Source organism: Muscardinus avellanarius (genome assembly GCF_963383645.1).
Source record: "Muscardinus avellanarius genome assembly, chromosome: 4".
NCBI classification, from domain to species: Eukaryota; Metazoa; Chordata; class Mammalia; order Rodentia; family Gliridae; genus Muscardinus; species Muscardinus avellanarius.
Genome location: NC_137789.1, coordinates 70,261,639 through 70,279,528, shown reverse-complemented (window position 1 = coordinate 70,279,528; position 17,890 = coordinate 70,261,639). Strand labels below are relative to the sequence as shown.

Below are 17,890 nucleotides of genomic sequence, written 5' to 3'. Positions count from 1 at the left end.
TATTTATTTATTTATTTATTTATTTATTTTTGCGGGTCTGGGGATGGAATCCAGGGGCATTCTACCTCCAACCTACATCTCCTGCCCTATTTTTTATTCTTTATTTTGAAATCGGGTCTCACTAAATTGCAGAGGGCCTCACTAAGTAGCTTAGGCTGTCTGCGAACCGCGATCCTCCAGTCTCAGCCTCCCAAATGCTGGGATTACAAGCGTGCACCACCATGCCTGGCTCATCCCATATTTTAGACAGGTAAATCTGAACATTCAACTGTGGGTTGCAATGTAAACTCTTAGAAATTGTATTTGCTATGTCTGATGTAATAAATACAGAATTATTCCATAGTATTTTAAAACAATAGCCACCACTTCTACCAGCCCCACCAAGAGACAGCCTAAGGCTGTGAGTCTGTTGAAGTGTTGCCATGATTTGCTTCTCCTCCAGAGACAGGATGCTTCAGAAACTGGCCTGTAGCACCGATGTATAATCTTGATCGCATGGGCCATTTCTGAAAAAGATATGTAAATAAGAACCCAAAAGTTAGTATCTATGACATATATATTTGTAGCATTAAAAATTCCAAGTATTAGGCCAGGCGTGGTGGTGCACGCTTGTAATCCCCTCGCTTGGGAGGCAGAGACAGGAGGATTGCGCTGGTTCGAAGCCAGCCTTGCTGGCTTAAGAGACCCTGTTTCCAAATTTAAAAAAATATAAAAAATAGGTCTGGGAGTGTAGCCTGGAGGTAGAAGGGTTTCCAGGAACCCCAGTACCACCAAAATAAATAAATAATAAATATAAATTTAAAAAGTAAAAATTCCAAGTACCCGCCCGACGTGGTGGCATACGCTTGTAATCCCTGCACTTGGGACGCAGAGACAGTAGGATCACTCAGGTTTGAAGCCAGCCGCACTGGCTTAAGAGACCCTGTTTCCAAATTTTTAAAAAAAGTATAAAATAGGTCTGGGAGTACAGCCCGGAGGTAGACGAGCTTCCAGAAACCCCAGTACCACAAAAAAAAAAAAAAAAAAAAATACAAGTACCCCAAATATTATATAGATAGTAACAATTATAATTATGAAGTCTAAGGAACATGAAAAGTGATTATTAAAAGTGTCATTAAAAGCCGGGTGTGGTGGCGCACGCTTGTAATCCCCGCACTTGGGAGGCTGAGACAGGAGGATTGCAAGGGTTCGAAGCCAGCCTTAGCTACTTAGTGAGGCTTTCAGCAACTTAGTGAGACCCTGTTTCCAAATAAAATATAAAAAAAAGGTCTGGGAGTATAGCCCGGAGGTAGAAAGCCTCTGGGTTCCACCCCCAGTACCACCAATAAAAGTGTCATTAAAAGTAAAAATAGCTGGGCATGGTGACACACGCTTGTAATCCCAGTATTTGGGAGGCTGAGACAGGAGGATCGTGGTTCGCAGACAGCCTCAGCTACTTAGTGAGGCTCTTTGCAACTCAGTGAAACCCTGTTTCAAAATAAGGAATTAAAAAATAGGGATGGGGGTGTAGCTTGCAGGTAGAATACCCAGGGTTCAATCTCCACTACCACAAAAAATAAATAAAAATAAATAAACTGTAAACACTGATTAGGCTGCATGTCATCAGGATGCCAAAAAAGTAAGCAGAATTCCACTTTTCAATGGTTAGTTCTAGCACTGTATAGATTAACACAATCCTGATCTCTAATTTCCTTACTAAAGTGTATTTAAAACCATATAGTTTTATTAAATTTAGAAGAATCTAGCATAAATTAACCAGAACTGAATCTAAAACCAAAGATCTTAAAAATGCATTCTTGGCTAGTTAAATGACTCCAAAGTAGCAAAAGCCTTACTTGTTTATCTGTGTCACTGACAATGATTGTTAAAGGGCATGGCACTTAATAAAGTCATCTGTGCTCTTCTCCCAAAGTCAAGTCTAAAATATACTCCTGTCCTGAAGCAATGATTGGTGCTGATGCTGATGCAAACTGCCCATGGCTTACAGGGATCAGAATGGGCGTGGCCTTGCCCCAGGAGCCCAGTCCCTTATACACCTCCGGTTTCATCTGAGATACTTTTTCTTTTGGCGGGAGAGGTGGAAGGAATGCTAAGCAAGTGCTCTACAAATGAGCTACATCCCTAGTCTATCTTTCTTTTTTTTTTCCCCCAGTACTGAGGATTGAACCCAGAGGCATTCTAACTCTGAACGACACCCCCAGACCTATTTTTTAGCCTTTTATTTTGAAATAGGGTCTCACACTAAGTTGCAGAGGGTCTTACTAAACAGCTGGGGCTGGCCTTAAACCTATGATCCTTCTGTCTCAGCCTCCTAAATACTGGGATTACAAGTGTGTGCCACCATGCCCAGCTCTAGTCCCTCTTTTGAGATACTCTTAATATAAGTTTCCAACAGTTCTAACATACTGATAATACTGGTAATAAGGGCTGATGATTCAAAAATCACAGCACTGGCCGGGCGTGGTGGTGTACACTTGTAATAGCAGCATCCGGGAGGCTGAGACCCAGAGGATTGTGTTTTGTGGACAGCCTCAGCTACTTAGTGAGGCCCTCTGCAACTCAGTGAGACCCGGTTTCAAAATAAAGAATAAAAAATAGGGCAGGGGGTGGTGTAGCTTGGAGGGCGAATGCCCCTGGGTTCCACCCCCAGACCCCCCCCCCAAAAAAAAAAAATCACAGCACTGGCAGGGCATGGTGGCGCACTTCTGGGAGTGTAGCCCAGAGGTAGAAGGGTTTCCAGGAATTCCAGTACCACCAAAAACAAATACAAACAAAAAAACAAAACAAACAAAAAACAACAACAACAACAACAAAAAACCCTGAAATACTTATTAAAAGATCTTTGGTCAGCCAGGCATGGTGGTGCATACTTGTAATCCTAGCATTTGGGAGGCTGAGACAAGAGGATCGTGGTTAGTGGACAGCCTCAGCTACTACATAGTGAGGCCCTTTGCAACTCAGTGATATCCTCTTTTCAAATATAAAGAACAAAAAACAGGGCTGGAGATATAGCTCAGAGGTAGAATGCCCCTGGGGTTCCATCCCTAGTACCACACACACAAAAGATCTTTAGTCATCAAAGTAGGACCTGGTAACACTGTTGTAAGGCAGAAAAATTTATAATGAACTTTTACTTAACCAAAAAGTAAAAATGATCAAAATATTTTTATTTCTTTTGCATTAAAGATAGACTTAAATAAGACATTTTGGTAGTATCTATAAAATAATGTGTTAATAGAAAGTTTTAATTATGTGTAAAATCTCTCTCATCTGAGCCTCCACAGCACATAGTTACAGCTTTTATGGCAAATACAACATTCTCTCTCAGCACTGTATGGTTATTTGCATTTTTGTCTTCATTTCTATAATGTGTCCAGTTAGGGCAAGGACTGAGTCTTACTCATATTTGTATTCACTTTCCTAAAATAGCCCTTTACTCATAGCAGAAACTCAAATGTTTGGTTTTAAAATAGCAACGAGATTCTGTTTCAAAAGAAAGAATAAAAAATCGGGCTAGAGGTGTAGCTCAAAGGTAGAAGAATGCCCCTGGTTTCAATCCCCAGTACCACAAAAAAAAAAAAAAAATATTGTAACAGCATCAATCTCACTTTTTTTTTTTTTTTTTTTTTTTGGCGGGTCTGGGAATGGAATCCAGGGGTATTCGACCTCTGAGCTACACCTCCTCCTCTATTTTCAATTCTTTATTTTGAAACAGGGTCTCACTGAGTTGCAAAGAGCCTCACTAAGTAGCTGAGACTGTCTGCGAACCACGATTCTCCAATCTCAGCCTCCCAAATGCTGGGATTACAAGCGTGTGCCACTATGCCCGGGCTCTCAATTTCACTTTTAAGATAATCTTTACAACCTTTCACAATCTTTATCTTTTAAAAAGCTATCTTCTAAAATCAAGATAATTTATTTAGAAGACAAATGAGATTTAATTTTTCTTAAAACAGTTATGACTAGGGCTGGGTGTGGTGACTTGTTATCCCAGCATCTGGAAGGCTGAGACAGAAGGATAGTGGTTGGTTGCTGTCATGGAGAGCCTCAGCTACTTAGTGAAGCCATTTGCAACTCAGCAGAGCCCTGTTTCAAAATAAAGAATAAAAAAACTAAGGCTGGCAGTGACGGCTCAAAGGTAGAATGTCCCTGGGTTCCATCCCCAGTACCTCATTATAAGTAGGAAAACATTTGGTACCTTCATCAAGTACCATAAAACTTGCCAGTGTGTACGGTTAGATTCTAACATTGATGCTTCTAACAACTACTCACTGAAAAAAGTTTATTCCATAAAACTAAGGTGGACACTTTGATTTCTCATTCTGAATTTTATCTCTCACAAAGGAAGAATTTAACATATGCTTTTTGAATTATAATACACTAGGGTTTAAATAAACTAAGAGTATGGCAAACATCAAGTCAAAAGAAATCTATTAGTGGTTTTTTTTGTTTTGTTTTGTTACTGGAAGCTGAACCAGAAGTGTTCTGCCTTCAAACTAGAGCATAGCCCTATCTTTGTTACTTTGAAACAGAGTACCACTCAGTTTCTAAGGGTCTCACTAAGTTGCTGAGGCTAGCCTCAAACCTGTGATCCTCCTGTGCCAGTCTCCCAAGTACTGAGATTATAGGCTTGCACCATCTTGCCCAGCACATTCACGCCCCTGGGTTCAATCCCCAGTACCTAAAAAAACAACAACAACAACAACAAAAACAACATGAATTGAATGGGGTTTTCAGAATTATGAATTATATTTTATTATTTTTATACTTAATATATTAAATGTTTTAAGTCTGTCAACATTGGTTTTATTTGCAAAAAAAATTGTTAAACTCACTCAGAATGTAAATTAGGCTGACAATAGAAAGTATGCTTTATCATATTTAACAATGAATTCTCAATAACTTACTGAACACTGATATACTTAAGACTGAGTTCTAACTTTGTGTGTGTGTGAAAATACTTTGGGATGATAGAATCAAAAGTTTGAAGATTTAGGTTTACTAAATAAAGAGATTATGCATTTTGAGTAGAAAGTCAGATCAGTGCAAGGTTTCAAAACAAATCTAGGAGAAAAGGATGATGCAGCAACTATGGCAACATAGGTAAAAAAAATCACAGCTATATGCATCATGTTAAATGAAAACTATGGCCATTCTACCTATATGTAAAATGAATTATCTCTGATGATTTCCTACGTTAAAAATTTGAATAGAGTATTTACTCAGTTCACTCAACGTACATGCTAATGTGTTATAAAAATAACATAAAAATAGTTCTTCAGCTGTCTGGTCCGTAATATTCAACCAGACTGAAAGTAGTTTTAAATTTTACCTAAGCTTTATGGGGATGTGGAATCATCTCATTTTATTCGTACTAGTTTTACCAAAATATTTTCAACGGTGCTTTCCTAGGATTACCTAGGGGCAGATAATTCTATGACTCTTAATTAAATCTTTGAAACATCCCACGAAGAACACAATGTAAATATAAGTATGTAGGTTTAAAAATCACCTCAACACTCTCAAAAGGTCATAAATGTAACTCAGACATTAGAAATGATCAGGACTTGCGACCAAGTTCCCCATTTCTCACCTTGCAAGGTGCAAAACGCCCGAAGCTACCGGCCTGGGGGGGCGGCGGCTCCCGCCACTCACTCACCCCGGCCGCGCACCCCGGCCCTGCAGACTCGCACCCCCGCCGCGCCCCCCGGCCCACCGCGGGCCGCCCCCGGGCTCCCGCCTACCTTGACCGGGTGCAGGTAGCCGTCGCCGCTCAGGGCGCCCAGCCGGGGGTCGGCGGGCGCGTCGGCGTCGTCCTGCAGGCTGCGGGTCAGGTGCGCGATGTAGGTGGTGGCCAGCAGCAGCACGTCCAGCTTGGACAGCTTGGTGTCGGGCGGCACGGCCGGCAGCGTGCGCTGCAGCTCCAGGAAGGCGTGGCGCAGGGTCTGCACGCGGGAGCGCTCCCGCGCCGCGTTGGCCGCCGCCGGCCGCCCGGCCCCCGCCCCGCCGCGCGCGGTCGGCCGCCCCGGGCTGGGGGCGCTGGGGGCGCTGGGGGCGCGGGCGGCGGGCGGGGCGCGGGCTGCGGGGCGGCCGCGGTCCATGGCGCCGCGCGGCTGCAAGGACGGGCGCGCGTGAGCCGACGTGCGGGGCTCGGCCGGGGCTCCCCGGCGCCTCGGGAGCCCGCCCGCCCGCCCAGGGGCTGCCCGAGCCCGGGCCTCCGCCGGGACCGCGCGCCGGCCCCAAGCTCACCTTCCGCGGATCCCCGTGCGAGGCCGAGGCGTCGGGCGTGGTGGCCGGCCGCGCCGTCACTGCGTCCCCGTCCAGCCCGGGGCCGCCGCGGTCGCGCTTCTTATGCGGCCGCGAGCGCGAGCTCCGGCGGCGGGGGGTCTGCGCCCACCCCGCGAGACGCGGCGGAGCCGCCCCTCCGCGGAGTCATTAATCAGCTCGCCGGGGTGTCGGGGGCGGGGCGGCTGCCAGGCCACGCCCCGCGAGGCAGAGGCCACGCCCCGTCAGGCAGCGGCCACGCCCCCGGAACCCGGCGGGGCGCTCGGGACCCCAGCCCCGCCCGCCCGCCCGCGGGGAGCGCGGCCGTCGGGTCCGGGGAGACTCGAACTTCCGTGAGGCCACGCGCTGCGCTTTACTCTCCGCGGGTAAGGTCTCCCGCCCGGCTACGTCTCGTCCTCCCCTCTTCCGCACTCCCGGACGGTGACCGAGGCGCTCTGAGGTAAACTGAGCCCTTTTCACGACCTCGGGAGGCTCTGAGGTCCACACCTCAGGACGATCCCCACCGGAGCAGACGCCCTGGGGTCGCAGCCCCCTCCCCGGGTGGATCCTGGCGGGCTGCTTCCTTGGCCGCCGCTTTTTCTTATTTAGACAAACGTTTTCTGCGTTTGCACCTGCGGAGCCCTGGGCGCGGAGCCCGCCCGGCGCGAGGCGGCGGCGGACCCAGGCCCCCGCGCCGCGACCCCCGCGCCGCCGCCGCCGTCGGGGGCCAAGTCTGAGGGGACACGGGATTCTTTCTAGTAATTGGGACACGCTAGAAACACAGGAGCGTCGTCGGGATGCACCAGAAACAGTATCTACAATTCAGAAAAACGACCTTCTCTTCTTTTGGGGGTAAAAAAGGAATATGAAATTTAAAACGTCAACTTAGCGAGACCGCGTTTCAAAATTGAAATTTTTTTTTAAATAGTGGCTGGAGATGTCGCTTGGAGGAAGAATACCGTGGGTTCAATCCCTACTACCAAAACATTTTTTTTTTTAATGTCAGCGAAGAAACCGTTCTCGTATACATGGTCTTGTATACTTTCCAATCTCTTTCTAACTTTTCAAATTGGAATTAACAAGCAGTAGACAGCAGTAGCGTTTGGACTGGTTATCCGTGAATGTATCTTATGTCCACACATTAAGCATACTAGCAAATCAGAACAATCCTCAGACTTTCATCTCAGTTATCATTCAGTACTGTAATTAGATTTACACTTAAAAATAGCACACCCAAATGTCATAGATTCAAAAAAGACTTCTATTTAAAAAGCGCGTCCTTTATTTTTCCAGTAAATTGTACGAAATGAGTAATAAAGCAAATAGATCTTTGAATTCACACTAGAAAAGCAAGGTCTCAGATTCTAGAAAGAAGCAAATCAAAGAACTTAAACGACTATTATATACTGAGATACCATAAAGCTACAAACCCTCAAAAGACGTTGCCTAGTTCTATGAAGTTAAAAAGTCAGATCACTTGAGGCTGAATTTGTTTTCCACAAATTTCCTTTTACTTTTGGATTATGGAGATGAGGTTCCTGCAGATCGGTTTTTGTTGGCAAGCTTTCAGATTCCTCCAAAGAGAGATTCCTGTGTTTATAAAGAAGGGGGGGGGGGGACAGTGTTTAGTTTAAAAATGAAAGTATCAAGAAAAAAAAAAGACAGCAAACAGAATCCAGGACACAATAACAGTAATAAAGGCTAGTGATTGTCATCAAGTGTGGTGAATCGTCTCAGGCTTTAAAGGAAGTGAAAACAAAGATTTTCTGATTTGGAAAACTGTGAAGAATCTGAGTTAGGAGAGGTATTGAAATAATATCTGAGCGAAGATAGGCGCGACGGGTGAAGCAGGAGGTGGTCGGGCTGCTCTAAACTGTGAGGTTTGGCTCTGACGCCCGCTGTCTCCCGTTACTGTGCAGAGGTGGAGGCTCTTCACTACCAGCAGTCTGGGCAAGTCACTGGCTGTTTATCCCAAATTTTAGATACAAAAGAAGGGACTAATATTAACAGGACCTTACTCTGTTGTCCTAACTTCTGCCACTCTGCGCAGCCCGGTGGAAGCCTCAAGCCAGTATTTACAGTTAAATTCAAAGTATAAAAATCCTGAAATTTCCATTATTACATAAATAATTAGTAACAGGTACCACTTACTTCACATACTGTGTGTTCAGTGCTTTGGAGATTTTTTCTCATTTTGTCTTTCTAAAATTTTACATTTTACAGTTGAGAAAACAAAGGTCTGAGGAATTAGGTAACTTGTTCAAGTTCACATGGCTAATAAGTGGTTGAGACAGGGTCCAGATCACACAGACTGAGTCTAACACTTGTGCTCTTTGCGACACTATTTTAATATTTGAAGAGTATTTTACAGTGTGCCAAATATTTTTGCATCTGTTACCACAAATAAAGGGTGCAGTTTAAATAATTTGACTCTTTTTTTTTTTTTTGGTGGTAATGGGGATGGAACCCAGGTGCTTTTTACCTCCGGGCTACACTCCCACACCTATTTTATATTTTATTTGGAAAGAGGGTCTCTTAAACCAGCTGAGGTTGGCTTTGAACCTGCGCAATCCTCCTGTATCAACCTCCCAAGCGCGGGGATTACAAGCGTGCTCCACCACACCCGGCAGTAATTTGACTCTATTAATATTACAATTCCTACTTCCATGGTTCATCTTTCTTTGGAGTTCTTGATTGTCTAGTCTTCCTAAAAGTATAGCTTTATAGATTTTTTTTTCACTTAGTGTAGTGTAGGTCTTAGAATTTTTCTATTGTGGGGGTGGAGGGTACTGGGGATTGAACCCAGGGGCATTCTACAACACCTCCAGCTGTTTTTGTTTTTTGTTTTGTGTGTGTGTGGGGGGGGTACTGGGCATGGAACCCGGGGGCATTCTACCTGAGTTACTCCCAACCCTATTTTTTATTCTTTATTTTGAAGCAGGGTGTGACAGAGTTGCAAAGGGCCTAAGTAGCTGAGGTTGTCCACGAACTGTGATCCTCCTGTCTCAGCCTCTCAAATGCTGGGATTACAAGCGTGTACAGCCAAACCTGGCTACCTCCAGCTGTTTTTAAATATTTTATTTTGGAATAAGATCTTGCTAAGTTGCTAAGGGTGTCACTAAATTGTGGAGGCTGGCCTTGAACCTGTGATCCTACTGCCTTAGCCTCCCACTATAGGTGAGCACCATTGTACCTGGCTGAGATTGTCTTTATAATGAAAAAATATAATGCAAATATCACATATCAGTGAATATAAATGTTTTGTATTATATAAAAATATTTTAATATATAAAAATAGTTCCTCACTGTTTAAATGAAGGCATAGCTATATAGTTAAATTTACCCTTTTGAGTTTATACTTCAGGTTTTGATAAATGTATGCAGTGTAACCACCACCACAATAAAGATATAGAACATTCCCATCATCCTCCAGATTACCTTATGCTGACTCTAGTCAACCCTTTCACCCAACTCCAGTTCCTGGCAACTACTCATCTGTTTCCTATCTTCTGCTTTTGTCTTTGTGTGAATACAAACAGAAGCATGTCATGTAGCTCTTTGAATCTGGCTCGTTCTCTTGGCATAATGCTTTTGAGATCCATCCATGTTTTGAGTATATGAACGGCTCATTCCTTTTTGTTGCTGGTAGTCTTGTTCTGTGTGTGTTCTGCAGATTGTTTATCCACTCCCAGCTGAGAGGCCTTTGGTTTGTTTTCAGTCTTTGGTGACTGCAGGTAAACCATTGTAAACATCCAAGTACGGGTTTTTGTATGTTTAAGTCTTCCTATTTCACTTGGGAAAAATACCTAGGAATAGGACTGCCAGATTTTATAAGAACACATCAAACTGTTGTCTAAAGTGGCTGTCTTAGTTCTGCATGACACCACAGCGCATGAACGTTCCAGTTGCTCCATTTCCTAGCTTGCATTATGGGGCGGGGGGTTGTTTGTTTCTTTATTTTATTTTTATCCATTATAATACATGTTTTTAAGGCAAATAGTTGAGTGTATACACACACACACACACACACACACACACGTGTGTGTGTATACTCAGTATCTACTTCTGCACTATACTCCTAGACCTATTTTATTTTATTTTTTATTTGGAAACAGTCTCACTGTGTTGCTGAGAGCCTAAGTTGCTGAGGCTGTCCTCAAACTTGTGATCCTCCTGTCTCAGCCTCCCAAATATTGGGATAACGAGCATGTACCACTATGCCCAGTGAACCAATATTTTTAAATTAGATGATTTCACAAGCGAGGCTTGCTTGCCAGCTAGTCTGACTTCTCAAGTTTACGATGTCCACCTGCCCATACAGTTCTGCAGCTGAGTAGCTGTGGCTGCCTTTATTTTAATTAATTAATTAATTAATTAATTTTGCAGTATGGGGATTGGACCCCTAGCTCTGTTTTTTATTCTTTATTTTGAAAGAGGGTCTCACTAAATTGCAGAGGGCCTAACTAAGTTGCTGAAGCTGGCTGTGAACCATGATCCTCCTCTCTCGGCCTCCCAAATGTTGGGATTAAATGCATGCACCGTCACACCATGCTCACAGCTGCCTTTAATTTAACAGACAACTCTACAATTCACCTCTTCACCTGCTTCCCTTACTTAATGTTCCTGCCTGTACCTGAGAAAAGATTTAACATCCTTTTTATGGAAAAAGTTGAGAACTGGGCTATTGAAGTTGAAATCAAAATGTTAATTTTATACTTACATTACAAACCAAAATGTTAACATTATACTTATATTACTGATACACATAGGCTTATTTTGTATATAAAATTAAATAGACTCAGGTTAGGTTTCATTAGACAAAATTAAAGACATTTTCAAATTTGCAAGTGAGCTTAAGAACATCCTAGAGTTTTATAACTAGAAACATTATCTGAGTTTTAAGAATTCTTTTTGAAGCACATAAATCTGTTGTTACAACTGTTCAAACATAACCTTAAGATGGCGAAAGGCAAGTTATTTTAACTATTAGAGTTCACTTTTTAAATTCAATGAAAATTAATGCTTCTATAATATAGCTAAAATACTAGATATTTCAGAAATGGTTAAGTAACATAGAGTGAATATTTCCTGTGATTTATGAGTCCCAAAGATTCACATTGCTTAAAGGTATTTAAAACCAAGAGCATTCTAACCCAGCTAGAAAGTTATTTTTATATTAAAAAATGAGATGGATCGACTCTATCAACATTGCTTGGGGTTGAAAGATAGTTAAGTAATCAAGTAATTTATTTTTTCATTGTACAGTGCTATACAGTATTCTCAGTGGATCTGATATGCAATTTATAAATGTATTTAATGTCTATTTTTAAATTGCTAAGGCTCGAGCACCTCCCAGCATGTTTGAAAAGAGAGGAAACATCTGTCAGAAGTATTTACTGTGACAAACACAGAAAGAGGCAATAATGTGTACCCTGTTTTTGTGTGCTTAATACTATATATTATTTTTAATTGAACAGTGAAGGCATTTTTTCAGAATCAGTCTCTAAATAAAAAATAGTTCTGACCTAATCTTTAATTAAAGTGTATATTGATAGTATCAAGTTCAGTTCGAGGGTCAAAAACAACGTCAATGAGTCTGACTTTTTCCTCCCTGTAGGGAAAGCAGGCTTGTGTAAATATACATGAGCACAGACTGCCTGCATTTATAAAGCAGTGGAAAACACTCCCCTGTCTTTGGACAGATTGCTTCACTGTGTTCCCCAGGAGATACAGGCACAGCTCCCTGTGTGCAGAACTCTAAAGGAGCGTGGAACACACACTTTTAGCTTTTTGGAAGATGCACTCTACGCTCTCTTCGACCTCTGCAGGCTCCTCATCTCGAATGTTAAGTATTGATGTAGGAGACATGTATCTCGATGCCACCTCATTTCCTCGCTTAATTAAGGGAAAGTGTTGCCTTAGTCAATTTTCTATAAACTAAAAATCGATTCTTTGTGTTTGAGGTAGGAATTTTGTTTTTGTTTCCTTTTGGGATGTCTTGGCAGGCCAGTCAGATGCTCTACCACTAAGCTACAACCCTAGTCTGGGTATTTTAACATTTTACTGATCTTCCAGCTTTATTCTCATTATTTCATAGCTTTAAATTAAATTACTAAAATATTTGTCATAGGTATACCCTAAAAAATCCATATCAAGGGCTCGATGAAATTTCGTAATGCATTTGTTCACCTTTTATTAAAGAGAGACATAATATTCCTGTCTAATAAGACTTAAATTTTTTGAGACACCAGAACAATATTTTGGCATGCCAGCAGTGACAATGTTACCTGAGGGAATAACAAACATTTAAAAATATATACTGCTATAATATTCTTCACAGAATAAAACTGAAAACTCAGAACTGAATTTAATCAACTTCACTGACAGAGGCAGGATATTCGTTATGTCCTTCTCAGTGTAGAGCATCTTTATTCTGCTGACAGCTTGTTTGTACAATACAGAATAGCTTATACTAAAAAATGCACTAGCCGGGCGTGGTGGCGCACGCTTGTAATCCCAGCATTCGGGAGGTTGAGAACAGAAGATCGCGGTTCCTGGACAGCCTCAGCTACTTAGTGAGGCCTCTGCAACTCAGTGAGACTCTCTTTAAAATAAAGAATAAAAAATTGGGCAGGGGATGTAGGTTGGAGGTCAAATGCGCCTGGGTTCCATCCCCAGACCTGCAAAAAAAAAAAAAAAAAAAAAAAAAAAGTACTTAGCTCTGTATTTAGTGTTCCTAGTTAGGAAAAATAAGGGTAGAGTGCACTCCTAAGTGATCCTTGCCTTTCTCAGGGTTACAGAATAGGTGGTATGTGCCACAGCTCACTACTGAGATAACTTAGGTGTGTGTGCAATTTATATAATTCATTAACTTTGTTTTGTGAGGCTGCGTACATTTACACTGTTTTATTTTCCACCTCAATAATATATTAGCATGATTTCAAAATGCTTGGCAAAGGGAGAAAAAAGCCTACAAGAACACTCTTATGGAATTGATATGAGTTGTATAAATCTTTAAGAAACCATCAAGCCGGGTGTGGTGGCACATGTTTATAATCTCAGCATTTGGGAGGCTGAGATGGGAGGATCGCAGTTCACAGACAGCCTCAGCTACTTAGGCCCTTTGCAACTCAGTGAGACCCTGTTTCAAAATAAAGAATAAAAAATATAAAGAATTAAAAAATAAGGCTGGAATGTAGCTCAGAGGTAGAATGCTCCTGGGTTCCATCCCCAGTACTGCAAAAAGAAAGAAAGAAAGAAAGAAAGAAAGAAAGAAAGAAAGAAAGAAAGAAAGAAAGAAAATGAATGAATGAATGAATCAGGGTACTATGCACAAACTGGCTGTGATTTTGATGGAAATGATTATGTAAGCAGTAAAGCATATTCTCACAAAGCTCATGTTTGGTTGGTTGTGAATGGTAAGGAGGCAAAACCCAAACTAGGACTCCCTGCATATTCCTTTTCCTCTTCCTAAATAAAACAGCACTTCCAGACTCATAGGCCCTAAGCCTGCATCCTGGCAAGCCAGAGCTGCTCTGCAGGGCGTAGGGGTAGGGCAGCACAGCAGCATTGTTCACAGGGCTCTATGATGGACTCTGCTAGAGTTGCAAGTCACTACCCTGGATTGTGTCCTGCAAAGATGGTCTTGTGCCAGACTCACCTGACATTCAGCAGGCAGTTGTGGGAAAAGGAAAACTATTCCAAAGTGTGACCACTAGCTCTGATTACCTTCTCAATAAAATATGCTATTGCCCTTCATTATACTGTAATGATCAGTATGATATGATTGGCAAATCAATAAAGCAATCATTATATTGATTATTAATGAAAAATAAGTTGAAGGAAAGTTTTTTTTGGTACTGGAGATTTAGTTCAGGGGCATTCTACTTCCAAACTATACCCCCAGCCCTTTTTATTTTTTATTTTGAAACAGGTTCTTGCTAAGGCTGGCCTGAAACCTGTGAGCCTAATGTCACAGCCTCCAAAGTACTGGTATTACAGGCATGTGCCACCATGCCTGGCAAACAACAATTTTATAGATGTATTAGGATCTGTTTGTAATGCCTATAGCATCTGACTCTCTACCTAACTTTGCTACAAGATATTTGAGATGTGGATTGTCTTACTTGGATTTTTATACTGTGTTGCCTGGCATATGGCAGGTGTCTATTTTAGAATAATTATAGTTATTTTCTGGTATAGTTTTACCTTTACATGAAGCAATATCCTATTTTTTAAACTAAAGCAATTTTCTCCTCACAAGATTTAGAGCTGACTCACATGGAGGTAAATTATGAATCAATTCAAGGTATAGAATAACCTTCCTTCCTTCCTTCCTTCCTTTCTCTCTTTCTTTCTCTCTTTCTTTCTCTCTTTCTCTTGTGGTACTGGGGTTCCTGGAAACCCTTCTACCTCTGGGCTACACTCCCAGACCTATTTTTATACTTTTTTATTTGGAAACAGGGTCTCTTAGGCCAGTATGGCTGGCTTCGAACCTGCATGATCCTCCTGTCTCCGCCTCCCAAGTGCAGGGATTACAAGGGTGTGCCACCATACCCAGCAAGAATAACTTTTTTTTTTTTTTTTTTTTTTTTTTTTTGGTGGTACTGGGGTTCCTGGAAGCCCTTCTACCTCCGGGATACACTCCCATGGGCTACACTCCCAGACCTATTTTTTGACATTTTTATGTGGAAACAGAGTCTCTTAAGCTAGCGAGGCTGGCTTCGAACCAGCGCAATCCTCCTGTCTCCGCCTCCCAAGCACGGGGATTACAAGCATGCACCACCACACCCGGCTGGAGAATAACTATTCTTAAATCTATTTTTTCATAAACCCCTTTGAAAATATAATGAAACTCCTCATGTCTTCTTCAGAGACAACAGGTTAAGAACCTTTGTTTTGGAAAAATGGCAAAAGGAGCTTACCTAATCCTCTGGGGACCTTCTCCTGTATGGGCTCCTCCTCCTCTCTGCAACCATATGCCTGACTGCAGTGTCTGCTCCCACCACCATACACATACATACACATTGCCCACCGTCAACTGGGGCTTTCAGCTCTTAAAGATGGATCCCTGATCATTGAGACACCTTTACCTATGTCTTCTGGGACGTTCCTGAGTCACCTTCCCTACCTTAGTGAGTTTATATATCTAATCTGTAACTCCTAAATCTTCATCTGTGTTGCTAGTAATAATGGCATCACATCCCCCTAAAAAAGGTAAATAGTTGAAAGAACTTACCTTATCTTTTCATTAATTTTAGTGTTATCTTCTTGGGACTTTTCTAGAGATTCTTTTCCATTTGTAAGATATCTCTGTGTATCAGAGAAAAAGACTAATTTTGGCTTACCCACCTGTGGGTAATAAACAGGAACTATGTGATGCATTGTTTCAAAGTTACCTGTAGCATACAAAGAATTAAAAGCATCCTGCTTTGAAACTAATAACTAAATTGAAAAAACAGATATATAATAGTATTAGATTGTTTAAAGTTTTATTTTGTGAAATGGAACTAAATAAAGCTAAATAGATTAACAATAAAATCAATAATAAAATTAACATCTATGATAAAATGTCACAAACTATCATATATAAAAACCTCTACAGGAAAGTTTATGGCCAACTCCTAAATAGAAATGCTAACATTAATGTAAACTTTAACTGCCTTGAATTCTGCTGTTCTGAGTTGGTACATATTTTCAAAGTATTCATCCTAGCCTGGCATTGCGGTGCATACTTATAATCCCAGTACTTGGGAGGCTGAGACAGGAGGATGCCAGGTTCGAACCATCCTCAGCAACTTAGTGAAGCCCTCTGCAACATAGTGAGACCCTATTTCAAAATAAAAGAATAAAATAGAGCTAGAGGTGTAGCTCAGAGGTAGAATGCCCCTGAGTTCCATTCCCAGTAACACACACACACACACACACACACACACACACACACACACACACACAGTTCACCTTTAGGGAATAAATTCGACTTGCATAGTTTTGGGGATATGTTTGTATCTTTGTTTTTGCACCTGAAATTTCCTGTCATTTACTTATTTACAGATCCTGTCTCCTTTCCAACAGTTATGTCCTTTTGAGTGAGGACTATCTTTTTTCCCTCTAATCCTCAGTGCATTAACTAATCCTTGGTATATCCAAAGTACTTAACAAAAAGAAAATTTCTTTTGGTGCTGGGCATTGACTCCCATTAACAAATGTTTATTACATGAATACATAAATTTCCATAAAAGTGCAGTGAAAGTAAATACTAAAAGACATGCATATATTTTGGGTTTTATTAAGGTATTTGATTATGTTTCCAATTTTGAATTATTTGCTATATTTGAAGTAGGAATTTTTATTTTAAGATCCTTGAAATCAGAGGTTATACTTCCTATAATTTTATTATAATACCCCGTATAAGGCTATCAAAATATTTTTAAATGTAAAAGGTTCACATGTATGAAGATTATTAGTACAACATTCCAGTGGTAGAGTGCTTGCCAAGCATGTGTGAATCCCTGGGTCTGATCCCCAGCACCACACACAGAAATAATAATAAAATAAAAATATTACTATCTTCCATCTTCCTAAGAATCCTGCTTATAAAATATGCTTGGTTGTACACAGTATCTTTACAAGGCTCATCTCTGTTCTTGTAAAGTCCTAAAAAGAATAGTATAGTTTTTTTTAAATGTGTGTGTGTACTGGAGATTGAATTCAGGGGCCTTTTACCTCTAAGATATACTCCCAGCCCAATTTTTAAATTTAATTTAATTTAATTTAATTTAATTTTATGGTAAGGGATAGGACCCAGAGACCTTCTACCCCTAGGCTACACCCTCAGATCTATTTTATTTTGTATTTAGAAACAGCATCTTGCTAAGTTGCTGAGAGCCTCACTAAGTTGCTGAGGCTGGCTTTGAATCTGTGATCCTCCTGTCTCAGCCTCCCAAGTACTGGGATTACAAGTATATGCCATCATGCCTGGCTAAATTATAGGTTTTTAAAATATATAATTTGATCTTCTGTGTGTTTCCTTTTTCTTCAGTAGTAATAAAAGAGCTATTGTGTAAAGACTATACAGTATGCAGTTGGCTACATACATAAGGATAAAATTATTGCACATTATCATGAATCCAAGACTGCCATAATTTTTAAGCCTGCATGGGGATGGCAAATGTGCTGGGCATTAAGGAAGAAGGGATCTACAACTTGTCAGGGAGAGTAAGTTCTCCTGAGAAAGGCCCAGGTAATTTTCTAATGCAACTAGTCAGCCATTGCATTTTATTTATTTATTTATTTATTTAAATTTATTTTTGCAGAACTGGAGATTGAACCCGGGGCATTTTACCTGCAAGCTACACCCCCAATCCTATTTTTTATTCTTTTTATTTTGAAACAGGGTCTCATTAAGTTGCTAGGGCTGGCCTCGAACCTGTGATCCTCCTGTCTTAGCCTCCCAAGTGCTGGGATTACAAGTGTGCGCCACCATGCCTGGCTTACATTTTATCTTAATGTAATTGATCTTAAAGTCATTTTTCAATGTAGCTAATCATATAGTCTATTTGGACACTCCTTTTCAATTTTTAAGTTGTTTCATAATATCCCATTCTTTCTCCTACTTTTACTTACA

General features: G+C 41.2%; 2 protein-coding genes across 2 annotated transcripts in view; both read right to left on the bottom strand.

Annotated features, from left to right (window-relative positions):
- Nucleotides 1–392: 392 nt before the first annotated feature.
- TCF24 (transcription factor 24) lies at nt 393–6,101 on the bottom strand (the record flags this gene model as incomplete). The annotated part of the gene is made up of 2 exons (XM_080694769.1): nt 393–506; nt 5,745–6,101. The coding sequence occupies 2 exons, from the start codon at nt 6,099–6,101 to the stop codon at nt 393–395; spliced, it is 471 nt and encodes a 156-aa protein (XP_080550895.1).
- A 334-nt stretch (nt 6,102–6,435) lies between these two features.
- The window catches only part of PPP1R42 (protein phosphatase 1 regulatory subunit 42), a gene marked incomplete at both ends in the record, with an annotated part of 42,575 nt that continues 31,120 nt past the window's right edge, over nt 6,436–17,890 (bottom strand). Inside the window, 3 exons of the mRNA XM_080694768.1 lie at nt 6,436–7,079; nt 7,742–7,854; nt 15,503–15,662. Of these exons, the coding sequence (XP_080550894.1) occupies nt 6,436–7,079; nt 7,742–7,854; nt 15,503–15,662 (917 nt within the window). The remainder of the gene's footprint in view (nt 7,080–7,741; nt 7,855–15,502; nt 15,663–17,890) is intronic.